General features: G+C 47.1%; 8 protein-coding genes across 11 annotated transcripts in view; 5 read left to right on the top strand and 3 right to left on the bottom strand.

Moving 5' to 3' along the window:
• The first annotated feature begins 15 nt into the window (after window positions 1-15).
• On the top strand, window positions 16-1,274 carry LOC108099131 (dolichol-phosphate mannose synthase subunit 2). Its single transcript, XM_017202469.2, has 2 exons — window positions 16-437; window positions 1,138-1,274. The coding sequence occupies exons 1-2, from the start codon at window positions 329-331 to the stop codon at window positions 1,272-1,274; spliced, it is 246 nt and encodes an 81-aa protein (XP_017057958.1). The 5' UTR covers window positions 16-328.
• Window positions 1,275-1,360: 86 nt separating this feature from the next.
• LOC108099127 lies at window positions 1,361-3,096 on the top strand. The gene has a single exon (XM_017202464.2). The coding sequence runs from the start codon at window positions 1,361-1,363 to the stop codon at window positions 2,339-2,341; it is 981 nt and encodes a 326-aa protein (XP_017057953.1). The 3' UTR covers window positions 2,342-3,096.
• Window positions 3,097-3,180: 84 nt separating this feature from the next.
• LOC108099126 (striatin-interacting protein 1 homolog) lies at window positions 3,181-9,956 on the bottom strand. The gene is made up of 4 exons (XM_017202463.2): window positions 9,737-9,956; window positions 5,331-6,232; window positions 3,535-5,267; window positions 3,181-3,468 (listed from the first exon to the last, which is right to left on the bottom strand). Exons 1-3 carry the CDS (start codon window positions 9,869-9,871, stop codon window positions 3,551-3,553), a joined length of 2,754 nt encoding a protein of 917 aa, XP_017057952.1. The 5' UTR covers window positions 9,872-9,956; the 3' UTR covers window positions 3,181-3,468; window positions 3,535-3,550.
• LOC108099130 (probable phospholipid hydroperoxide glutathione peroxidase) lies at window positions 6,982-9,671 on the top strand. 3 transcript variants are annotated; one of them, XM_017202466.1, is made up of 4 exons: window positions 6,982-7,088; window positions 8,238-8,439; window positions 8,902-9,225; window positions 9,283-9,671. In XM_017202466.1, the coding sequence occupies exons 2-4, from the start codon at window positions 8,248-8,250 to the stop codon at window positions 9,472-9,474; spliced, it is 708 nt and encodes a 235-aa protein (XP_017057955.1). In that variant the 5' UTR covers window positions 6,982-7,088; window positions 8,238-8,247; the 3' UTR covers window positions 9,475-9,671. The 3 variants fall into 3 exon arrangements, with proteins under 3 accessions (XP_017057955.1, XP_017057957.1, XP_017057956.1); XM_017202468.1 differs by lacking the exon at window positions 8,238-8,439; XM_017202467.2 differs by lacking the exons at window positions 6,982-7,088; window positions 8,238-8,439 and adding an exon at window positions 7,160-7,404.
• A 1,265-nt stretch (window positions 9,957-11,221) lies between the features above and the next one.
• On the top strand, window positions 11,222-14,545 carry LOC108099025. Its single transcript, XM_017202260.1, is given in 3 exon segments — window positions 11,222-11,837; window positions 12,130-14,250; window positions 14,252-14,545. Coding segments are annotated over 3 exon segments (2,757 nt in total). The 5' UTR covers window positions 11,222-11,315; the 3' UTR covers window positions 14,366-14,545.
• Window positions 14,546-14,661: 116 nt separating this feature from the next.
• On the bottom strand, window positions 14,662-16,171 carry LOC108099016 (osteopetrosis-associated transmembrane protein 1). Its single transcript, XM_017202250.1, has 4 exons — window positions 15,816-16,171; window positions 15,569-15,756; window positions 15,310-15,490; window positions 14,662-15,257 (listed from the first exon to the last, which is right to left on the bottom strand). The coding sequence occupies exons 1-4, from the start codon at window positions 16,141-16,143 to the stop codon at window positions 14,926-14,928; spliced, it is 1,029 nt and encodes a 342-aa protein (XP_017057739.1). The 5' UTR covers window positions 16,144-16,171; the 3' UTR covers window positions 14,662-14,925.
• An 868-nt stretch (window positions 16,172-17,039) lies between these two features.
• Window positions 17,040-17,361, bottom strand: LOC108099031 (drosomycin-like). Its single transcript, XM_017202287.1, has one exon. The coding sequence runs from the start codon at window positions 17,340-17,342 to the stop codon at window positions 17,133-17,135; it is 210 nt and encodes a 69-aa protein (XP_017057776.1). The 5' UTR covers window positions 17,343-17,361; the 3' UTR covers window positions 17,040-17,132.
• Window positions 17,362-18,137: 776 nt separating this feature from the next.
• Window positions 18,138-23,712, top strand: part of LOC108099074 (spectrin beta chain, non-erythrocytic 1) — a 31,604-nt gene continuing 26,029 nt past the window's right edge. The window contains exons 1-2 of one of the 2 annotated variants that reach the window (XM_017202366.2): window positions 18,138-18,263; window positions 18,841-18,957. The gene's annotated coding sequence lies outside the window, so the exon portion shown is untranslated. Of the gene's footprint in view, window positions 18,264-18,837; window positions 18,958-23,712 lie in introns of both variants that reach the window. The other variant, XM_017202365.2, reaches the window with a different exon arrangement.

The raw sequence follows: 23,712 nt of genomic DNA, 5'->3' as shown, positions 1-23,712 counted from the left end.
TTGTGGTTACCCTACTTAAAAGTTTTGATGTGTAGCCCTAGATGTTTGGTATTTTATGGTCCCGACCTGGTCACATCGTTCTCAACACCTTTGCGATTTCGACATTTTTTGGAGCACGCACTTGTTTGTTTTGTTTACAATTCCCATCACGGAATTCAATCGGGAGCTACGATTACTTGCGGATTTGTCCAGGAAGACCAGGATCAGTGGACCGTGGAGCCAGCCGCCCGGGGAGAACGCCCTATGAGCAGTCTTCCGCAGAAATCGTCGCCGGTCGCGTGTTTTTTCGCCCGAGAAAACCAAGAGTTCCCGAGAATATCAGCTATTTATGGCTTCGAATGCGCAACTCGGGAAAATCATTTTGTTATCCGCAATCGCCGTGTTCTTCTACTACTTCTTCTGGGTGGCCGTCCTCCCGTTTATGCTCATCGATGAAGGTAAATCTCCCTCTTCCGGGCAGAAGTCAGGGGTTTTTCTCTCGGTTATAAGTTTTATTGAATAATCTCGCGTCGCTTTTGTGCAGTAATTAAAGTGACGCCGCGGCGTAAATTGGTCGCGATACATTCGTATAAATAACACATAGCGCTGTGTGTATGTGTGAGAAACCCATCCGATCCGAAACCGGGGTTACCTGGAATGTTGCTCTCAAGCAGACGCTCTAAGCTCGGGTCAAGGTCACCGGACTACAAACAGTGATGCGGAGTACAGTAAACACCGGCTTAGCGCTCATCATTTATGTTTTATATAGGAGATTACTGTATCTGAACCTATGTACTTTTCGCTTTCAACCTGACTAGGTAATAGCTTTAACGTTCACCAGGTACGCGTGTGCCATCTAAACGATTATTTGAATTTCATATCGTGACCAATCTAATTTGTTGCACTAATCACTGGTCTAAACATACAGAACATACAAAAACAACTGCATTGCAAGTATTACAAAGCAAAACACTTTAGTTCCGAGGGACAATTTTTAATCAACTATTTGTGTCTCTTTTTTAAACATCAAATACCTAGCAATAAAATAATGAAATAATCAAAATGTAATAAGGGACTTTATATTCATAAATTGGTTGTTTCTCCAAATTATATGGATGAATAGGACTCCACTAATCATCTCTCTTCTTTATCCCATAGGTAATCCCATTCGGCTGTTCTTTCCACCGCTGAAGTACGCTTTTATAGTGCCCACTGTGTTTGGGGTGATCTTCCTCGGCGGCATCGCCGCGTTTTCCTTCTATCACATCTGGAGCCTGCGGGTGAAACGCGACTAAGGGTCATCCCGGGTTATCAGTCGCGGTGCGAACGTACGATTCCGCTGAATCAGAAAACAGGGAAGCGATAGTCAGTCGAGGACAACATGCCGCAGTGGCTGGTCATTGGAATCTCGGGCGTCACCTGCGGGGGCAAGACAACGCTGGCCCACAGCTTGCACGACTACTTCAAGGGCCTCAGCGGGGCCCCGCTGTGGCACTCGCCGTACACCATCGGCGAGGTGCGCCTGATTTCGCAGGACGACTACTTCCTTCCCGTGGATGACAAGCGCCACCAGCGGAACGAGGCACTAAACGCCATCAACTTTGAGCTGATCACCTCGCTGGACATGCCCAAGATGCTGAACGACATAGCGCACGTCATCAAGGGCCGCCATGTGGCCCCCGAGCCCCCGGAGCAGCTGGTCACCTACGCAAACTTTGAGCACTACGCCCTGCAGTTCCAGCAGCAGTACCACTACAACGCGAATTATTACAAGCAGGCCGCAGCCGGGGCTTACCAGTATCCGCCCCAGCAGCCCCGACACCATCAAAACCACCACCGGCAGCATCACCATCAGCAGCAATTCCAGCAGCAGCAGCAGCAGCAAGCGGCGCACATCATGCGGATCAATGCCCAGATCGCTGCCCAGCTAAGGGACAAGAAGGTCAACTTCCTCCTGGTCGAGGGATTCATGATATTCAACCAGCCGGAGCTGCTGGCCCTGTGCAACCTCAAGTACCATTTCCATCTGCCCTACGAGAAGTGCTTCGAGCGGCGCAGCAAGCGTACCTACGACCCCCCGGACGTGACCGGCTACTTCGAGCTCTGCGTGTGGCCGCATTACGAGAAGAACTTCAGCGAGTACCGCGACTGCAAGGACATCACATTCCTGAACGGCGAGATCGCCAAGGAGAAGATCTTCAAGTTCGTCCTCCAACGCATCGTGCACTACTTCGAGGAGCGCTGCGAGGTCCCAGCTCCCGCTCCCGTCGTCTGTCCGCCGCAGCAGAAGCGATTCGGAATGCTCTACGTGGGTCCGAGCAACAACAACGTGATGCCCACGGCCTGTCCCATGGAGCAATAAGTTGTGTACAATAAAGGAATATTGTATAGTAATAGGAAGTAAGGAGTTCTAAATTGTTTGAGTTACCTCCCCGAGTCGTGGCTAAAATCCCCATTGTACATTAAGGCATATACATATGTAAGCAAATCTTAGGGTGGTTCGATTTTTAGTTCGAGTGCAAACACCATCCAAATTTGATCTTTCGGTCAGTTAGTCCTATTCGGTTGAGAACGCCAGTAGCGGAGCTTATGGTCTTACCACCGGAAAGTCATAATAAAGTTGCAGTATTGTAGAAAAAATAATTTGTGGCCAGATCTACCCAATCAATTACAGTTTTCAGTTCCGCATGTGCAAATCGACCCGCCCTAAAATACAACTTTCATTAGTTAGTCTTTATTTCGTATTAAGATAATTATTATGGGTGACATGGTCTCTGTTGTGGAGAACGCTCTTGTAACCAGAATTGTGAAATGAAGAAACTAGGTTCAGGAATTCATATTTAGCTGTGCTAACTAATACACTTGTATTGTATTGTTTACTATTACGTCATGGAATTTTGCAAAACCCCAACGAGGTATTTGGTGTGGGGCGTTTTTATGGAGTCGAACGTTATTGTACTATATAATGGATATTCATATATGCATATGCACCTTGTAAATACCGTAGTGTATAAATACCAAATTTAAACCTAGCTGTAAGACTATGACCTAATAGAATTCTATTTTTCTTGTGCGAAACAAAACACACATACGAATAAACAGACATTTAACCGCAAACCGAACGGCCATCGTTTTCGAACTAGTTAATTTGTTTATTCCGCTACAGAAGCCAATCGCCGCGATCCGTAAAAAGGACTCGTGGAACAGGACAAATAATAAATATATAATATAAATTTTTAAAAAATACAATAACTAAATATACAGGCTTGTCATCGTTATGGGGTAGTCGCATATGCTAGTTAGTGAAGAGGAGCGGAGCGGAGGCCCGGGGCTTGCCGATTATTGCCAGTTCAGTGAGTAGTTGGTGTTCCAATTGAGGTCGGGCTACATGGATTATATCAATGTATTTTCTTACGCTATACAACTATGGTAATAACTTTTTTCTTATATGATGCGTATGTTGATCCGGCTGCGGAGCTCAGAAAGCAGCTATGTGTGAAGTGGAAGTTAACAGATGAGCGGAAAGGGTATTGTATACAAGAGGCAGCTACTCACCCACGGCTGCTCTGTCCTAGAGCGCGTCCCAGTCGGTCTGACTGTTGTACACCTCCTCCTCCAGCCACACCGCGTAGTTGGCCTTGAAGTAGTCCGTCAGCTCGACCTTCCGGTCCCACCAGCCCGAGTGGCCGAAGAAGGCGAAGTCCGAGTGCGTGAGGATCTCGTCGCTGGGGAAGCCTCCCTCTACGCCGTAGTCGTTGAGTTGCTGCTGCTGCTGGTTGTGGCCGCCGTTGCCGCCGCCCCCGTTGTTTCCATAGCCGTTTGCCTCGGTCCCGTTGTTGCCGCATCCGTTGTTGCCAGCCATCATGTTCGACTGCTGGGCGTTTTCCGCGTTCTGAGCCGCGGTGCCGTTGTTACCACACTTCTGGGTGGCCTCCGGATAGCGTCGTAGGTTGAACCGATCCACGCAGGCCCGCAGCGTGCACTCCTCCGCCTGAAAGTCCCAGGGACGCGACTCCAGGTCGTTGCCGAAGGCCCAGTCGTCGTTGAGGCGGTGCCGCACCTTGGCGTAAATTGCACTCATGGTCTTCATGTTCGACTTGCGCCACTGGCGGCCCAAGTACTTGGTCTGCATCTTGAGCAGCTTCAGTACGTACAGCTGCATCATAGCGTGACGCACCTTCAGCGTCTTCTTCAGGATTGGCGCCGACTTGAACACGACCAGCATCATGACGCGCGAATGCTTCCACTTGATCAGCTTGTTGAGGATGCGCAGCAGGTTGATGCAGGAAAACACGTTTCGCCAGGAGTAGGGCTTGTCGGACATTTCCCCGCCGTACACAAAGCTGTCTCCGCTCAGATCCGGCTGTTCGCCAATGACACACGACGGAAAGTCGAGCAGTGGAATAGAGTTCTTGGTGTTCACATACTCGGTGATCGTCTGATTGAAGAACTTCAGCACCAGTGGGATGCAGTTGGCGAAGACCAGGTGCTGGGACATGAACTCGAACTGGTAAACGTGGTTGATCTTGAAGTGCTTCAGATACAGAAGGATAATGGCCGAGACGGCCTTCACAATGATCTCCTTATGACGACCCATGTCGACTGTTAGCTTCGAAGACTGCGTAGTCGTCAGGGGCATTTTTTTAGGCAGCACGTCAGCCATTATGTTGATGCTCTCCGTCTTGGACTTGGAGGTGGGCGAGGCGGCCAGCAGAACCTTGAGCAGGGCGATCATGTACTGCGGAAGGTTGGGCAGAATTGCCTGGTACAAAACTTCTGCCGGTGTCAACTTGATCTCGTCCTCGTGCGTAGAGATGGGGTTCCTGGCGATGTCCTCCTCCTTCTTAATCTGCACGTCGGCCAGGCTCATGTACATGTGCCGCTGCAGCGTCTTGAAGCCCTCGTGGATGGGCTCTGGCAGCCCGGCCAGACTCTCGTGGTCTCCGATCAGCGAGTATCCGATGAACTTGTTCCGCGAAATATCCAGGAACTGGTCGATGTCCTTCTGCCGCACCTTGGGCGTCCAGGGAAGGCGAGCGGTAATTTGCACCGGTGGTACGGCTGCCGGAGGCTGCGTCAAGCTGGGCTGGTTGTTGGGATTGGCCGTCGAGGTGGTGGAGGCGGACGAGGACGGGTCGTCGTAGGGTCGGTAGTACTGCGAGAGCTCCTCCTCGCCGTTCCCACCGTTGCCACTGCCGTTGTTCGCGTTGCCCTGACCCTCGTTGCCACCCATCTCCATGTCGATCTGCTCCGGTTCGTCCAGGAAGCGCTGCTTCATCAGGGAGCGTCTGTCAAAGAGAAAAAGATAAATGTTGAAAGGGTTGTACCAGCGACTTTCACATCACTCTCACTTGAAGTTCCTCTTGGGGTACTGGTTTTCCAGGATATCGGTGGCCGTCGCAGGAGGTGAGCTGGCCCTCATGCACTTAGTGACCTCCAGCGTGTCCTCGATGATGGGCTCTAGACCCACCTTCATCCGGTACTCGTTCTTGAGATTCTTGAGCACGTCCATTCCACCCAGGCCGAGCAAGGAGACCTTCCAGAGCAGCAGGACGACTTTCTTCATGGGGAACTGCGGGGCTGCGCCACTGCAGAACCTCGTGATCATGCCCAGCAGCTTGACGGCCAGCAATTCGCCGTCTGGCAGTGGCGAGTTGATCTCCTGGACAAAGGACTCGGCCAGCTCTTTGTAGTCTTCGCTGCCCCGCTCTCTCTCGTCCCGAATGGTCTCTGTGATTATGTAAAGCACGGAAAGGATCACCCGGATGTCCGTGGAGTCCACCAGCGTGACGTTAGTGATCTTGACAGCCACTATGTCCGGGGAGCAGGCGCTCTCTATCTCCATGTTGAGCAGGTCGATGAAGGAGGCGAAGACCCCGAGTTGGTGCAGCACTAGCACATTGTCCCTGGTGATCTGGTGCTGCTCCTCGTCCGACTGGACCTCCGCCCAACATCCCTGGGCCAAGTATAGGATACATCGGGCGGCCTGCATCCGAAAGGAACGGTCAGAGACCTCCAGCTGGTCCACCAGCTTCATAACGATGCCCCGTTGGGAGGCCGAGTCCTGCTTCTGCCAGTTGGGCGGTAGGTCGTACAGCTCCATCTGGTCCTCGAAAGCTTTCACGTTCATCTGGAACTCGCTGAACTCCGTGTAGCTGTAAAGCTCCGCAATCTCGTTCTGGTATCCGTCCACATCTGCGTAAACGAAGTCCAGGTCGGGACCGTCGCAGTTGGCGTCCGCATCGTGGGTGTCCTGCTCGAAGGAATTGTTTATGGATGAGAGCATCATATCTGAGGCTCCTTTTCACCGCAACTGGGATCTCTCTTGTTTGTGTGCGTGTGGGTGGCTGCGTGCCGTCTGTGTATGTGTATCCTGCGGCGGGGCGGTGCGCCTTACTGGGCTTGGCTGCTCTGGCTCACTCTCACTGTCTTTTTAGCGTTTTCTCTAACAAAAGGACATTCTTTTTTCGCACTGCATTTCACTTGATAATTTCTACAAAAAAGTCTACAATTGTTTCTCACTCGCACAAAAAAAAACACACACACTAGAGATGGACAACAAAAAAATCGATAACAGTCGAGTTGACAGGAAAAACAAAGAACTTTTCGTCTTAATAAGTTTTTATACTGGTTGGAATAAGGTTTTTGAACTAACATTACTTACATTTTTGTATTTATTCAATTTAATAAATATAAAGATTTTTAAAACACCTTTACAAAAAGTTTTAGTTCTGGTACTGAGCGCTCAATAATACGTTTTTAATAACGCCAAGAGTTTAATTTAAAAAGAACATATAACCAACGGCAGCAGATATTTTAGGGAAAAGCTTCCGGCGATGTATTTTATTTAATAAACGACTGTTTGAATTTGGCGCTTGAAAAAATACCAATAACATCAAAAACATCGGGGCCAGAAAAAAAACCAAAATATAATTTTAAAATAGTATCGATATGCGATAATTCGACAAAATTATTTCGATATATTTTCGACATCCCTAGCTTTAAAGAAAACATATAAAGCAGGGTTACCCAGCCGCCGGTTTCAGTTTTTAACAGAAAGAAAGAAAGTAAAGTGCCAAGTGCCATTAGTCATTCACATTACGACATAAGTAAGCCCAAACAATAATATCAGCTACTGACAGGTGTTTAGCAGGAGATAAAGCCAGTCAGCACAGCTGTCGGACGAAAGGGAAAACAATTGATTCTGTACTTTGCACCCGATTTTCGCACATATCAGCGTGATTCTGCAAAATCAGTCGATCTATATTTGTATCCCTGCATCCGAAAATCAGTACAGACAGTGGTGAAATCAAAGATATATTCAAGATATAGTATAACAGAACAATGGCCGGCCGCTCCATCGCGCACTTTTTTTTCGGGTCTGTGGCAATCGCCTTGGGCTCGTACATCTACTTCACCATGCAAGTAATTACCCAGAACACTAACTATCCTTCAAATTGCTGACAAATCAACTCGAAAACAATGGCTTGCATGCAAAGTGGGCGGCAGTTATAAGGGCGCCGACTGACGTGGGTCAATCCTGATCAGATTAAAGGGCGAAGTGCGGGCCCCAATCCTGACCAATGGGTGTAATCGCGTGACTCATCGGTGGTACAGACGCGTTGTCCTCGACTTTGACCCTGATGAATTATGAATAGTCACCCTGACTATTGGTCGGTCGGAAGGAAAGATAACCGCCATAAATACCAAACATTCCGACGGACCTTTCACCACTAATCCGAACTTCGTAATCAATAAACCTAATAAAGTTGAATGTCCATCTGTTAATCGATCAAAAGTAATCTTTAACGATACAGGAAACAACAATCAGTTCAACTTTTATTAGTGCAACCAACGTCATTCACAAAAACAAGATAATTTCAAGACACTTAATGGCTTTTCATTGAATAGTCACTATGACTATTGGTCGGAAGGAAAGATAACCGCCATAAATACCAAAAATTCCGGCGGACCTTTCACCACTTATCTGAACTTCGTAGACATTTAGCCTGATAAACCTGAATGTCCATCTGTTAATCGAATAACAGTGCATTGTTAACAAACTAAAAATCGTTCAACACTAGTTTTCGTTTTGTTCTTCATTTTACCGCTTTTACTAACAATTTCTTGGTTTACATGCCTTAGTTTAATTTATTCCAAATTTCAACACTGTCCAAGTGTTTCCACACACCTATTGTCAGTAAACCAAAAAGTCTTTTGCGCGTTTCTTAATTTCAATTCTGCCTGGTTATTTGCAGCGATTGAAGTATGAGTCTCAGGCAGTTTCAAACCGTTTCCCGCCAGGCGCTCAGGTGCTTTTCAATGAGGCGGACCCTTGGCCCCGCCCTCGACTTAACTCAGGGTAAGAGGCAGAGCCTGCGCCTCTGCACTGTTCTGCTTCCCGTCAGCTGTGCGGCCACTTCCGCATCCTCAGCCGCCCAGTACTCCACAGCTGCCGCCGTGAGTAGTGCTGATCAGTTGACTAGTTCTTAATCCGTTGACTAACCTAGTTGCTTGTCTCTACGCCGAACTAAACTCTGTAGCCTTTGCCTCTGCCTGTGTTCTCTGTTTTGTGTTTCTTTGCTTACTATATTATTTGTGGAATGGGTCGACTTTGAAGGAGAGCACAATACAAATTTTGTTGACTCCAGTATTGTTAACATATTTGATAATATAATCTTATCTTTGGTTTGTTTCAATTGTGTGCTGGACACTTCCTCATTGTGATAAAGACAAGATGGATAGTTTCAGTTGAAAACTATTAAGATTCTTAAGTCTTTCAAACCACTTTAGTATAACCAAAGCAACTAAACATAGATTATCCTCCTCTGGTTTTCTTTTTGAAAAGAACAAATCGACCCATTCCTTTCTCGTCCACATGTATTCAGCCATTGCTAACCCCCCGCTTTCCCTCTTTTCCAGATCGACATGTCTGCTAACGGAGATTACAAGAACGCCGCCTCGATCTACGAGTTCACGGTGAAGGACACCCACGGCAACGATGTCTCGCTGGACAAGTACAAGGGCAAGGTGGTCCTGGTGGTGAACATCGCCTCCAAGTGCGGCCTGACCAAGAACAACTACGAGAAGCTGACTGACCTGAAGGTGAAGTACGGCGAGAAGGGCTTGGTGATCCTGAACTTCCCGTGCAACCAGTTCGGATCCCAGATGCCGGAGGCCGATGGCGAGGCCATGGTGTGCCATCTGCGCGATTCCAAGGCTGACATTGGCGAGGTCTTCGCCAAGGTAATGCCACGCAGTTGACAGTGTAGCAGACAAGTTAATCATTATCCCCTCTCTCAGGTTGATGTGAACGGCGATAACGCTGCACCCCTGTACAAGTACCTGAAGGCCAAGCAGACCGGAACCCTGGGCAGTGGAATCAAGTGGAACTTCACCAAGTTCTTGGTCAACAAGGAGGGCATCCCCGTCAACCGATACGCCCCGACCACCGACCCCTTGGACATATCCAAGGACATCGAGAAGCTCCTGTAGGTCTCCCCCGAGGACAGGATTCTTATGGAGTCTTATGGACTGTGTTTTTCGCGTAGCTTTAGCTTGTAGCCGCCTGGCCACCAGACAGTCTTGTGGCTGGCCCCATGCACCGCATGTTATATATATTGTATACTCTCTTACTGGTTTTTGATTCCCACCCACACACATAATAAACGCCATTTGTGGTTACCACACAATCCCATCGGTCTTTGGCGACGCAGGGCACGTATTATGCAGTCGAAGGGGAATCGGAATGACTTACCACGATAAGGCAGCTCCGGTGAATGTGCTTGGCCAAGCCCGCAATGGTGTAGACCACGGAGACTGCAGTCTGGCCGAGCTGCATCTTCGCGGATTTGATGGTGTTCATTTGATCGAAGACTTGCTGCCAGCGCATCGCAGTTTCAGCTTCATTAAGGCTTCACGAACTTCTAGCACGAGTTTGGTTGATGTTGCTTTGTACTGTCCGGTACTGTTTTGTTTTGTGATTTTATATTATAAATTGTGTCAATATTCAGTAGAGAAAGGAAAGCTCAAAACTTCTGGATTATTTTAAACTGTAGTATGTCCTACAGGAGTGCTAACTGGTTAATCAATTACTATCTATCGTTTTTTCAGTTTATTGTTGGTTTATTTTGACCCCTGATTTTAATTAATTTATTTCCCAAAACAAATAAACCTTGATCAATTAGTGATATATTCTATTTTTACACTCCATATCTGGTTACAACCATACAAAATGGATGAAACCAGTTATCCTTTGGAGCTGTCTCTTTCAATTTGTTTATGTTTCACCGAACTTTCTTTATCGCGACCAATTTCCTGCTTAATATTTTCTGCACATCTAACTTTGAATTTATTTGTGGTAAATCTGTTTGCAGAAAAACAAAGCACTTCACATTAACCTTTACCTTCTTTCCGAATTGGAGTGGTCGTATTCGCCAAACTTCGATTGCGCAAATCTGCCTGACCAGCACCCCCCAAATTCGATTTGATTCAGCCCATTGGGGGCCGATCTCGAGTAGCTTCTCCTGCTCCGCGATCGGAGCAGTTCAACGTCTCGGCTCGGATTTCAAGTTCAAACTAGTTGCCAACGGAGCCGCGATTCTGACCTTCCGACAATTACATGAAAATGCTGCACCGCCCATTTACGGATGCCATCGAAATTCGGAGTCGCGATCAGGCGGAGAAAAACTATTATCTGTGATCTGAATTTCAATTGAGGTTCTTTTTGGATCTCTACGTATTTAAGCACTTATGTATATTTAGTGCACTTTTCTTACAATTTTGTTAAGAAATTAAGAATTTGCAAAGCTACTTCTGTGGCCATAGTATAGAACCTATTACCTTTTAGTTAAAATAAAAAGGATTCTAGAATTAATCTCGAATCCAGGCTGATTTTCCTCAGTGTTGGTGCGTGCCACACAAGTGTGAAGCGATGACAGCAATTTGTTGAATGCATCATCGATCAAGCGCGATCGCTCCATCGGCAGGTCGACGAATGCCTTTAATTGTAGAACTGGGTTAAGCATCTGAGACTCATCCCTAAACAGTTTGGCCAGGTCAGCGGGGCAGCTAGTAGCTATTGTGGCTATTGCTATTCCCCCTGACTAGCCGACTTACTGCAGTTGACTTTGACACTGATCGCGATTGCGATCGCTCCCCCAATTCCAATTGCGATCCACCTGAAATCCGTATAAATATGCGGAGCACACTCCACGATCGATCAGACAGCTTTGGTCGGCTTTTGAGGTGGTCAGCAGTGATTCGACTTTTCCGAGTAGGACTTGGACTTTGGATATCGCACTTCGGATACTTGGGATACTTCGGACAGGATCAGGATGCTCCGAGGACTGCTGGTGCTCCTGCTGGTGGCCGGGAGCCAAGTGGAGGCGGCCACCCATGTCAACATCTCGATTGCCCAGCAGCCGGCCACGAATCCGGCGGACGTGAAGTACCTGGAGGGCAGTGCGCCGGCGGAGCTGAGGGCAGGTCCGCAAAAGGACGGGGATCAGCAGTTCCAGCGCATCCAGGAGCGGCAGCAGCAGGTGCAGACCCAAGCCCAGCAGCAGCAGCAGCAGCAACAGCAGATCGGGATGCAAGCCCAGCAGCAACAGGTGCCCCAGCAGCTGACTCCCCGCCAGGGATTGGGACTGCAGCCCCCGCCTCAGAGCCAGCCACCCATGTCCAAGAACGGCCGTCTGCCCCGCCGCAGGAACCACAACCGACGCCCCTCTGTCCACCAACAGCCTCCGATGGCCCACAGCGGACAGTTCCGGCAGAGGAACCAGCAGCTCCGCCAGAACCAGGAGTTCGAGCGCTACATCCAGTCGTACCACAGCCACGGACCCACCGTGGAAACGGTGAGTGAAGCTATCAAAATTAACTCATTTTAAAAGTTTATAAAATGAACTAAGTTTTCATTAAAAAAAAGGTTTTTTAATATAGCCATCTGAAATATGGAATTAGTATTCGCTTGGATAGGAATATACAAGCAATATACAATTACATCATTTCAATATTATTTATTATAATATTTATAAAATTTTTTTTTCATTCAGGATGCATCCTATAATATAAAAAATATAATCCTTTTTTAGTCCGATAAAGTAACTAGTAAAAATAAAATATATTTTAATCCCCATTGATTTACAGGTGTACGAGTCATCGAATCCCACTCCCCAGCGCTACACGCAATCCAGCTCGGGAGTAAGTGCCTCCTCGGATGACGGTGCTCCCCAGAAACTGGTCCACATCGACAGTCATCGCTCCCAGCAGCTGAGGATGTTCGAGCGCCAGGTGGCGGCTCCTGTTTCCAGTCAGGTGCAGCAGGTGCAGAGTGCCAATGTGGAGGCGGCGCAGGACAGCAAGCCCATCTACGAGCCACCTCAGGCTCCCATCCAGACGGCAAGCATTGCGCCGGCGGTGAGCTCCAGTTCGTCTTCGTCGGGAGGCAGCAGCTCCTCCTCGTCGAGTGCTCCTGCTCCCGCAGCTCCGTCCCTGCCCGCCGACCCCTCCTCGGGCTACGATTCCGCGTCGGGCTTCAATCCGGCCACCAGCTACAACCGTCCCTCGTACGATCCCAACGGCTTCAGCTATGAGGACGCCCAGGAGGTGGACTACCAGGACCAGTATCCCCCGGAGGTGGACGATGGCCCGGGCTACGAGGACTACGCCGATCCGGCGGGATCGGGATACCAGGGGGGATCGGGCTACCTGCCTCCCGCTGCCCCGCGAGGATACTCTCCCCCGCAACGTCCCCTGGTCACCAAGACCATCCAGATAGTGCAGCCCGCCCTGAAGGCCAAGAAGTACGAGGTGCGCCACCCGGCGATCCAGAAGGAGTTCTACGACATCGAGGAGCGGGTGGTGATCAAGCCCGCTGGCACGCTGGTGGTCGAGCTGGAGCACCCGGTGGCCAAGATTCCCAAGGGGGAGACCCTCCTGCCCCTGGGCCATCCCCATCCCGCGGTGGCCTCCGCCTACAGCAACAACAACAACAATGGTCAGATCCAAGCCCAGACGTTCGCCAACGGGCCGGAGTATAGACCTTCCTATGACGCAGCTCCGGCTGGCAAGGAGCAGCAGACCACGACCATCGGCTCCAGCGTGACCACGATGCCCTCCTACGACCAGGCCCCCAAGGACGAGTTCGTGGAGTCCCGCCTGCAGCAGCCACAGCCCCTGGGAGACGTCACCGACGGGGGCAAGGGCTCCTTCATATCGGCGGTGGACTCCAAAGGGAACGCCATCAAGATCAACTCGAAGCACCTCTCGCCCGGCATGATCCAGCGGGCGGAGCCGGAGCAGGACTACTCGCGGTCCGGCCAGCGGGTCTACCAGCAGAGGAACCAGCAGAGCTTCGGCCGGCAGCCGTACAACGAGGACGACGACTACTTCTCCGGCGAGTACCTGCCCAACGTGAGTGCCGGCAGTGTGGAGGCCAAGCCGGCGCGACTGGAGCTGGCCGGCGAGAAGGAGGAGCTGGAGCGGCCCACGCAGATCATCAAGCACGAGCACAAGATCCACCTGCCGCCCTCGCAGCACAACATCTACCTGGGCCGCAGTCGCCAGACGCCTCTGAAGGAGCGCCGCCTCCAGGAGGTGCCCGCCCAGGTGACCGAGATCAAGCCCTACCTGCGGAGCCACGCCGGCCCCACAGTGGTGTACGCCAAGTCCCAGGCTCCCCGCGCCTACTACAGCCAGCCCTCCAGGCAGCGGGTGGCCGAGGAGCTGGACTACAGCGCGCCCTACTCCCAGATGAGGTTCAGTCCGGAGGGCCAGTCATCCCGGCTGGTGGAGGCGCCCAAGCGGCAGGAGGAGGAGCCCAAGGAGGAGAAGCAGCAGAAGCAGCAGCAGAACACCCACATCCAGATCCAGATAGCCAACGACCAGGATAAGTCGGCTGTGGTGGCCACCACCATTGCTCCGGACTGCGACAGGGGACAGCAGAGATCCGAGCTCCGGGAGCACAAGTCCCAGCGCCTGGTGGAGGCGCCCAAGGTGTCCGAGGGGTCCGTCTCCGCCACCCAGGCCACGCCATCGCAGTCGAAGGCCCAGCCGGACGTGGATGTGTCCCTCAACGGGGCCGCCGGCCACCTGAAGCCCAACGAGCGCGTGATCGCCGCCACCCCCGCGCCCACGGATGCGGCAGCCACCAGCGAGACCTTCCACAAGCGGCGCATCGTGGTCAACCACCCGTTCCAAACGGTGCGCGAGGTGGTCGAGCACGAGCCCTTCACCAACTACCACCAGATCCAGGTGAACGAGCCGGCTCCCCCCGTCGCACTACCACCAGGCCTACTACCAGCCGGCCGCCCAGACCCACGGGAGTTTGGTCCACTTCCAGACCTCGTCCACGCACGGCAACCTCTACGCCCCGTACGGGTAACCTAGGATTGGGCGAACCTGATCCTAGTGCGAGATCGAACCGCGAACGAACACGGACAATGCATTTCCTCTGCTAATTGTTATTTAGTTTTAGGCTAGATGCTAGGCTAGCACCCAATCCGGTGGAAGGGCCCTTTCCATTACGACGCGACCCTGATCTTCTCATTACTTCGGTTTAAGCAACTAGGCTTAGTGCGGTTTACTTGCCAACAATAAAGTGCATCCAAAATGCTAATCACAACTGTTCCACACTTTTGATATTCTAAAACTAACCATCCCATTCACTCGCAGTGCCAGTTATAAATATATAAAGGTTTGGTGTTTTATTGTGATATCACATCTGGTAATGGCTATACTTTTGTTAGAGAGAAACATATAATATATGCGATAACCACTATTGAGGAGTAGTAGGTTGGGCACAAGCCCATTTTTAAGGCAGCTGGATACCATAAACCGCCACATGAATAGTTGCCAGTTTGGTTCGGCCTTAGTGATAAGTTTTTTAAAATGCTTACGTAAAACTTTGTTTTTTAGCCTTAGAAAACGCTCTGCCTGGCTTTTTTACGCCGTTTTGGGTTTAACGAGAGGTTCATCATCACTGGAGTAGTCGGACTCCAAGATATTATGAGTTTTACTCAATACCTTTGGTGATTCGGCGAGTCCTTCATCGCTGGAGGAGTCCTGTTGAGATTCGGGAACAGCTTTGCCTTTTGATTTTTGTATTACGGCAGGCTCATCATGGTCAGAATCATCCGATATGTGAGCTCCAGCTCCGCTCAACACATTGGCTATTTTCTCCGATCGGGCCGACACTACAACAGGTTCTTCGGTTCGAGTGGACAGCACGGCGGCCGTGATAAGTGCCGAAGTGGAGGGAGCATCGAGCTCTGGTTCTAAAAGGGACTCAATTACAAAATGCCACCTAAAAGCCTGAGATTTCCCTACCCTGTTCGTTGAGCAAGCCGTGGTTTCCTTCCCTCCGCTTGGTCACCACGATTGCCGTGATGTAGAAAGTTAAAATAGGCAGCAGGACCACCACTCCCACAGCGATGAGGAAGTTGGTTAGCTTCACCTCGCGCTGACAACAGTTCAGTGTCTTGGACCAGTTCAAACGGGTGCGGTTCATCTGGAAGTCGGAAGAGGGTTAAACGACTGTGAAACACAAATGGAACCTAAAATGTATTTGGACCACAGTTTGACATACATTGTCTTGCAGATCGAAGCACACTTTGCCACCCACTTTCGATTCCATATTAAGATAGAACTGGTTCATCGCAAGATAAGAGGGCTTACAGGCACTGCAAACATCATCAGAATTATAGCTTTTCAAGCAGGACTCCAAATCGGTGGAAAACTTATCGAATTCGGGCCAATAGTCGTTCGTGAAGCAATCTGGAAAACGGAAAAGGGGAGTGACTCATTTCGGAAGACTAGGAGTGCCTGACACTTACTGTCGCAGTTCGCCTTCTGCCACAGGCTGGTCAGGATACCCTGGGTGGTGGCCACAATGTTGATCCGGTCCGAGTTGAGGTACCGCTTGGAGCAGTTGACATCGGCTAAGAGGTATCCATACTCCTGGCTCATGCTTTGGTATAAATTCTTGCATCCGACGCACAGATTCACAGGCACCGAGTGCGTGGTGGCGCAGTAGATGAGCTTGCTCTGACCGTCGGCTAGTTCGGCCACCAGCTTATCACAGGTCTTGTTCTTCGCCAGCAACAGGTTAAACCGGCAACTTAGGGTTAAGAAAAACCCCACGAAAACAAAAAAACTCGGCATGTTTATATTTTGGATGTTGGTTCGTTAATGTGACCAAGCTTACCGACTTTACTGTGGAGATCCGCAAACAAAGGAAGAAAAATCTGGCAACGTCGCCAACATGGCGGTAAAATTCAATTTTCGGTTTCGATTCTGGTTAAGTTTTCTTCCTGGTAGTTAAAAACCCAACAAAGATAAGCCGTTTCACATAAATGAATACCATCTCAGTTTTAAAAATAATTCCTGATGTTTACGAATATTTTTTACTCGGGCTGCAGCTGCGATCGGCCTTAACTGCTGATCAAACCGCATGCTTTGTTTACCTCTTCTCCGAACAATCGTATTTTATCTTGTGAAATCTGGAGACTAAACACAAAGGAACTCTTTAAAACTCAATATAAAATCAAAACATCTAGAATAATTCAGTGTGTGCAATCCACTTGAATGAACACAAAACAAATATTACCCAAATTTATGCACAAAATTGGTAAACAAAAATACGGGTTATCAACCTTTTCCGCATTATTTAAATAAGCACTTATCTTAACAATCAACATATTTATAAATGAATTTATTTCTTTAATGTTTTTTAGTACGATGTAATTCCAATTAAACTTAAAATAAACACGAAAAGAAACCAGTTCTCATGACACCTGGTGTGTTGAATTATTTGAAGTTATTAATTTTAATCTAGCAGATTTCTTAAAGCAATAATCGGCTTATCCTGATTGAGCATTCTCTACACCAGTTCGTCCTTTCTGCTTGTGAATATCTTTTTCGTGCTTTAAACAGACAGGAACCCCGTTGAATAGAATAAATTGGCAAGATGCAATAAGTTAAGCTCTTCGGTGACCAAATTAAAAAAATAATTTTAAATCTAGTTATTTGGAATGTACCCAGAAAAGAGTCAGGAAAGATTTGGCTGCAGCAAAGTGTTTTTGTTTATTTTCAAAAATTCTGTAAAGCAGCAGTTTGCCGATTTCGGGGCTCAGGCAGATTGAAGTGTTGCTCTAGCATCCCTCGCACCAGCACTTCAAGCTGGGACTGCAGTGTCCTCCGGATCGTCCTTCCTCCCTGCAAACTCGGCGACAGGTGTCGTTGTCCCAGACGGCACACGGACCTCCATATCGCCCGGATAGGCAATCCGCCTCGGCTTCCTTGGCTCCCAGGACGACAAGCATCAGGACAGCGAAGAAAGTAAACAGGATTTTGACTTGCATCTTTTTCGGTTGAGTTTTTCGGATCTAACCAAATGGGATTTATACCGATTTTGAGATCCCGGTGATCTTATATAGGTCTGGCTCGGCCGATTTCGCTGCCAGCGTCGGCATCGTGGTGAAATGCATCAACAGATGATAAATACAATTCACAAATGCCCAAGGCACAATGAAACCTTTTAAGGCAAATTGCTTGCAAGAGCATTAACAATATACGCATTATATGATAGGTCTCAGCTGTGTTTCCATAATGTATTCTATATTTCAGAATATGTCATGAGTATTCACTCATTTATAAAATTTCAAATATTTTTTAGTTTTCCATAGCATTTAGCCTTATGGTTTTTAATGTTTTAAATAAGCTTCAAAATTTTGATTTGAATTTCCCGCTAAAAGTTAGAGGTGGGAAAACGGTAGGCTGCATTCGATATGTAAGGAGGGTGTACTTGCTAGGTTAGGTGGGTGCATTCGCTAGGTATTTCTGCAAAGAACTTCTGTTAGCCAATTTCTGTTAAACAACACACGAGTGAAAGGGTGTATGTTGTTTGTCCCTTATGCGGCGGATCTGATCCCAAACGATTTGGTAGTCTTTTTCGGGCGCTTTTTTTGAACTGGTTAACAGATACTTTACACTGCAACGTTTTTCCAAATGGGTAAACAGAACACAACGGTCGAACCGTGAGCCGAGCCCGAGAGAGCCGCCCGAACGATTCGGCAGCCGAAGAGAGTACTCTTATATTCTACCAGTGAATCTTATATTCTTCCATGGGGTAGCATGAAGCCTCTTTCGCGTTTCGCGTACCAGGTTTGGGGCCAGTTTCAGTTTTTCGATCGACAAGACAAGACGCGCACCGTACGCTGGATCCCGCTTACTCAAAAACAACGCCGTGCAAAAAGAATCAACGAGCGGGCCTTTAGCAAAACGTAATCATTTTCTCTTTTCTCTGGAGCCGCTCTTCTCGCTGTGTTTGTTGTTTTGTGCTAATTAGAAAACCCCATTGTTGCGCCGGTGTTCAAAACGCGGCTATTTCTAATTACTGCCCCAAAAACGGGGAAAAAAAACCCACAAAGCTGGTTTTTGCGTGTGAAAGCAACTGGTGTGCATTGGAATTTGTTATTAAGGTCGAATGGCAGCAACAAGTGACAAAATCTCTGGCATAAATTAAAACAGAATCCCGAAAAGCGACGAAAAACGTCAAGATTTCATGGGTTTAACTCTTTCGGCTTGTTTTTTGTAGGCAAAGAACGCCGCTTATGGTCGAGACAACAAAAACAACTTTCCGGTTTTTCCCCCTGCTCCCCACCATCCTCCTCCTCCATTCCCTCTCTCCCTCCTGTTCGCGTTCCCTGTTTTTTGTTACCATCTTCGTCTGCATCTTTCGATTCTCAAGTGTGTGTGTGAATAAGAAAAGTGGGAAGAGGGCGAAAGGAGGAGAAAGATCGTAGTGAAAACAGTCGGCGAAAAACAAATAAATACGGAAATTTATGTTAATTGCAGCAGCTAAACAAGAAGAAGAAGCAAAAGCATCCAGAAATCTGGAGAACACATAGTTTTTCGTGCGCCAGGATTAACGTAAATCATTCACGCTGGATTTGGGATACTACGAGGCTGTCAAAGGTAAGCAAAAAAAAAAAAGAAATGAAAAAACCGGACTTGAATTGGAGTGTGTGCAGAGAAGATCGTTAAAAAAATATGGGATGTTTTACGGTCCGATGCTCCACTTTATAAGCCAATAAACCGGGCACAAGGTGTTGCATAATATCGCTAGGGTTCCCAAACTGTAAACGGTAAAGGGCATTCCCGATCTTCCATCTACTTCCAATCCATTGTGGCCAAGTTGCGTGCGAACAGGTCGTAAAAATTGCCAACCTGTCATATACAGTCGTACAGTCCAGTCCGCCTAAGAGAGTCATGAAAGAAGTGTCTAGACGAAGAACAAAACAAAAATACCGGAATAAAAACTATTTCAATACCTACATAAAATATAATCATAAAGTACATACATAATCGTTTTGCTAACAATAGTAGTAATAGTGAAGTGGAAGATGGTTACAGTTACGGAGGTTGGCCCGTAGTTCTGCTGGAATTAGCATAACGAGGGGTATGGGGATGCCCTCCCCCTTTCCCTCCCCTTTCGACCCACTCTCCCTGGGCACAGGTGTCTCTAAACCAGGCTCTCTTTTTTTTCTGGGCTGTACTGACCAGTCGTCGTAAACTAGGCTAAATAGGGTCTAAGCCAAAGCACGTTTTGGCTTCGCCTGTCCCACTCGCACACCTCTCCCACCCCCTCTCCTGAGTTACTGTCTTGCTCTGGGCTTGGTTTATTTTTAAACCGCATTCCGCCTGGGTATTGGCCGTCTCTCTCTGACAACCCAGAGTCTCGCTCGCTCATTAACAATTCTGCGGCACCGTTAAGCTCGGAAGTTTGAGAGTCACTGCACCGCACTGTGATTTGCAAAGTGCCATAAATGCATTCGCAAGACAATTGCCGCTTAAATTCAATTACACTTAACGGGTCAGCCAAGAGGCCAACGACTATCAACAAGGCCAAGTCATCAAAGGCGAGAGAAATGAGGGGGTGATCAAAAGAGGGGAAAAGCCAACGCCCCCAATGCAGCAGCCAATTTCCATACAGTTGCGGCCATCTCGATAATCACGCTAGTAAGCTAATTAAATGTTTAAAATTATATGGCTATTAAAAACGGTTTTATAATGATTAAAACGGGTATTAGAGATGATGTAATAAGCTTTCTTAATTATAGAAAATATAATGTTTGTGAGTTGTTCCATTATTGTGAGACCTACTATCTAATTGTTTTAAGATCTTTCAATGTTTTCTAAAAGTCTAAGAATATTGAAATATGTAAAGCACAAGGGACTCCCACTATTCTAAACACAAGTGTCCGTGTGTGCAAACAGATGCCGATCCCTGCAACAAAAGTGAAGCATAGGCGGCATTAGTCTAGTGGCTTTCAAACTGCGCGGCAATATACAATTCATATTGAAGACCCAGTTGGTCCATTTTTGAATTCTTTTACATTCCCCCTTGAACGCCAAAACACACAGGCGCACAAATGCACATGGACTTGTTTATATCTCAGCACTGTTGTTGTTTTTTCCAATTAGATGTCTGCACTGCAGCTGGTCATGCGGTTCTTGTTGTTGCACTCTTATTGGAGTTTTTACTGCGGCGTTCTTTGGCATTTTGCGCAATTTGTGCGCTGTACTTTTCATTTGACTCGACTTTATGTTTCTCGAGTGTTTCTGCCTTTCCCTTTGCCCGGTGTAAGCTATGCATAATCCCATTCAAAATCAGCCAAAGAGCCAATCAATCACAGCTTTGTTCAGAAAAGCACCGCCTGCCTATCAATCAAAGGCCATAAAGCGAATTTAGAACGAATTTTTGTGATTTCACGAAATGGGTCTTATCGCTGGGTCAGCAGTTATGGAGTATGTACAGTCCAATTTCCTTAAACCAAACTTTTATGAAAATAAATTCCACATGGTATTGGTTTCTTAACAATTCCATACTAAATTCCTTTCTAAAATACTTACTATATCCAAATTGTAATCTAATGATTCTGATCAGAGCAGTTTGCATTAGGCAATCTCCGCTGCGTTTTGAACTTTGATCATTTTCGAGTGGGAGAAAATCAAAGGGACTGAATCGTAAAGATAAAACTCTGCCTAATGACGGCAATTGTTCGAGTGCCAGTGATTGGGGGAGTTGTAATTACCCCTTAATTAAATGAAAGGCCGCTGCAGTTAATGGCAATTGACTTGCTGAACCCGATTCGAAAGAATGTTCCAGTTGACAATGTCAAATACATGCATTTAATATTACTTAACCCATTTGCGCTTATCTCTGGGTACAAGTCCAACATCATTGATTGTAAGTAATCTATTCAAAAAACATTAAAAATAACTTATGTCACTTGCCAATTTGATAAGGATTGGCGAACCCCTTGGCGACTCATTTCATCTGACACGATCAGTTTGAATGATGTGTGATATGATAATCCCACGTATTTCCTAAAGGAACAAGTAGCCGGCACGGCGTTCCCTTCATTGCCATTAATTAATAAATGACTGATTATGATGAAGTACTTAGATGTCCAAAGAGTGCCAGCTCTAAAATAAAAATGTTTCAGTCGGAGATAATCAGATCAGGCCTATAAATTGGCCAAGGCAAATGTGGTCAACTAACATTATTCTATAACATTTCACACTGCCGTTCTGCTTCGTTACAAAATCTCCGAAAATTTCTATGTATTTAAATTACTAAGAAAGTAATTAGAAACTTACCGTAAGTCGTGTGCAAATTTACACCGCAAGATACTAGAGAATTTCTCGCTCTCTTTGGCTACCCATTTCACTTGTCTATCAAATGTGCGTTTTTTGGGAGGTTTGGGAAAACTTGGCCAACCCGGGCTTCAACCAGTTTTTATTTTTCCCCAGCGCGCGCCAAAAACCGAAAACTGAAAACCAGCAACAACGTTAAATGCACATTCAAGGCTATAAGCCAACAACACTATGCCTGTAACAACAACTAAGAGTAAACTTGCTCAGGAACTGGTTTTCTTCTCGTCTTGTATTTTGTACTCGCACTCGCGGATTGCTTTCTTTTTTTCGTTTTGTAAGTCGGAGTCTTTTAACTGTGTGTGCTGGCCAAAAAATCTGCCCAGGCCAAAACGCTTATCATCAGAGTTCCTCGCCCAACAATAAATAACGCAGGAAATATGCCCACACGAAAAGTCTCAGAAGGAAATTATTTATTTTCTTGGGAACGTCGGGGCTCGGTTAAACTTTAGTCGTTGTAACGACGGATTTGCGATTAGTGACCGGCTTTCAGCTAAAGTTCAAAGTGCATGATCGTTAATTTGCAATTTTGCAGTAAGAAATGTGCACATTTTAAAATAACACTTGATCATATTAATTCGATTGTAAAATATAGTTGAATATATATTATATATTGAACAAATATTTATTTTCCTAAAGCGAAAACTCCAAGTCCAGCCTTTTCCCATTATTGTAGGGTTATGATTTTAGGCTTCTATTGTGTTCCGATTCCATTACCACCTGGCAGCTATTATCCCAGATCGTGGAGGCGAAGAAGAAGAGACAACCTTGAAACTGGCTCTTGCCTTCCTCTTTGCCAAGTGAAATTTCTCGGCCAAAGAGGTCCCCATCTCTTTCACTCCACTACCAATTCGAACTCTGCCAACCCACTCCCCAAAGATTTGGTCTTTGTTTTGGCCTGGCTTTCGAGTTTCGGACCTGGGCCATAAACAATTGCCAGCAGGTTGTTCGCAGTTAAGCTTATTTATTATGAAGTTGTCTAGCTTTTTTCTTCGTGTTTTGGCGAGTCTGTGGAATTTGGCTAATCGAGTCGAGTGCTTGGTGCAGAGAGTGGCTTCGATTTCGGTGCTCGAGCTCAATGGAACCCGACTTATCCAGCGGAAGTAGTCGAAATTCCGGTTAGTCCAAGCACTTTTCGGCTTGGCACCACCAGTAGCGTAGAAATAGAAACGCAGAGTCTTATCAGCGGAAAACAAAATTCCACCACAAACAAAAGAAAAGGCATTAAATATAGCCTTGACGCGGGTCTTAAATTTGAGCAATTTGCCAATCATCCGAGAGAGTCTGAAATCAGAGAAACTTCCCCTTGAAAACGGAAAGACAACGCCAAATTTAATCATGTCTCTGTGAGCGAACGAATTCGCGATTCTCTTCGGGTTGTGTCTTTCTTGATTTTACGGCCACGGATCCAATCAAAACATTTAGCTTATTAGTTGCAAAGGGATCAACAAACAGCCGGGCAAAGTCAAACAAACAAAAGTTTCATCAAAGGAGGAGCGTTAGGGTGCAAAGACCCGCGAAGTCTTTTGATCGCTCAAGTCCAAGTACAGTGATTCAAGGATATATATGTGGCTCTTTCATAAATAATCAAAAACTACTAAAGAGTCTGAAATGCAGAAATACAGATAGCTTTCTCTTACTAAACACCTTTTGTTTTTTGAGGTACCTCATCCATCTAATTCTTGAAACTCTGGTTTCTTCTGTTCTTTTGCTCGTAACAAACGACTTCATCCTGTTCTCTGCTTTGTGTGATATCATCGCCGGCCCGGAGATCGGTAGATAGTTTTACAGTTGCGAACCGCACTGTGGCTGCATATGAATTGGCTTTTTGGGCCGAGGGCCCCAGGCAATTAATTACATTTTGCGCACTTTGTTTCCGCTGGCTGGAAGCGGTAGAATTTTGTACTCTTTGCTGTAATTATTTCTTCTCCTTTGTCTGGGTTTTGTGTTCCTATTTCTTGCCACGAACACCCCGTAAGTATGGGGTATATAAGTTGAGGAGCCAATGGCTCT

The sequence above is a fragment of the Drosophila ficusphila genome, unplaced genomic scaffold, assembly GCF_018152265.1.
Source record: "Drosophila ficusphila isolate 14025-0441.05 unplaced genomic scaffold, ASM1815226v1 contig_286, whole genome shotgun sequence".
Lineage (NCBI taxonomy): Eukaryota > Metazoa > Arthropoda > Insecta > Diptera > Drosophilidae > Drosophila > Drosophila ficusphila.
This window is presented reverse-complemented; position numbering and strand designations above follow the sequence as displayed.

Bases quoted from the DNA above. Each gene is read 5' to 3' on its own strand.
- LOC108099131 (XM_017202469.2), top strand. From the start codon at position 329: ATGGCTTCGAATGCGCAACTCGGGAAAATCATTTTGTTATCCGCAATC. The intron at 438-1,137 runs GTAAATCTCCCT...TTTATCCCATAG, and splicing joins GTTTATGCTCATCGATGAAG to GTAATCCCATTCGGCTGTTC.
- LOC108099127 (XM_017202464.2), top strand. From the start codon at position 1,361: ATGCCGCAGTGGCTGGTCATTGGAATCTCGGGCGTCACCTGCGGGGGC.
- LOC108099130 (XM_017202466.1), top strand. From the start codon at position 8,248: ATGAGTCTCAGGCAGTTTCAAACCGTTTCCCGCCAGGCGCTCAGGTGC. The intron at 8,440-8,901 runs GTGAGTAGTGCT...CCTCTTTTCCAG, and splicing joins AGTACTCCACAGCTGCCGCC to ATCGACATGTCTGCTAACGG. The intron at 9,226-9,282 runs GTAATGCCACGC...CCCCTCTCTCAG, and splicing joins TTGGCGAGGTCTTCGCCAAG to GTTGATGTGAACGGCGATAA.
- LOC108099126 (XM_017202463.2), bottom strand. From the start codon at position 9,871: ATGCGCTGGCAGCAAGTCTTCGATCAAATGAACACCATCAAATCCGCG. The intron at 6,233-9,736 runs GTAAGTCATTCC...TCCTTCGAGCAG, and splicing joins ACCGGAGCTGCCTTATCGTG to GACACCCACGATGCGGACGC. The intron at 5,268-5,330 runs GTGAGAGTGATG...TCTCTTTGACAG, and splicing joins TACCCCAAGAGGAACTTCAA to ACGCTCCCTGATGAAGCAGC.
- LOC108099016 (XM_017202250.1), bottom strand. From the start codon at position 16,143: ATGCCGAGTTTTTTTGTTTTCGTGGGGTTTTTCTTAACCCTAAGTTGC. The intron at 15,757-15,815 runs GTAAGTGTCAGG...TCCGTTTTCCAG, and splicing joins GCAGAAGGCGAACTGCGACA to ATTGCTTCACGAACGACTAT. The intron at 15,491-15,568 runs GTATGTCAAACT...TCCGACTTCCAG, and splicing joins GCTTCGATCTGCAAGACAAT to ATGAACCGCACCCGTTTGAA.
- LOC108099031 (XM_017202287.1), bottom strand. From the start codon at position 17,342: ATGCAAGTCAAAATCCTGTTTACTTTCTTCGCTGTCCTGATGCTTGTC.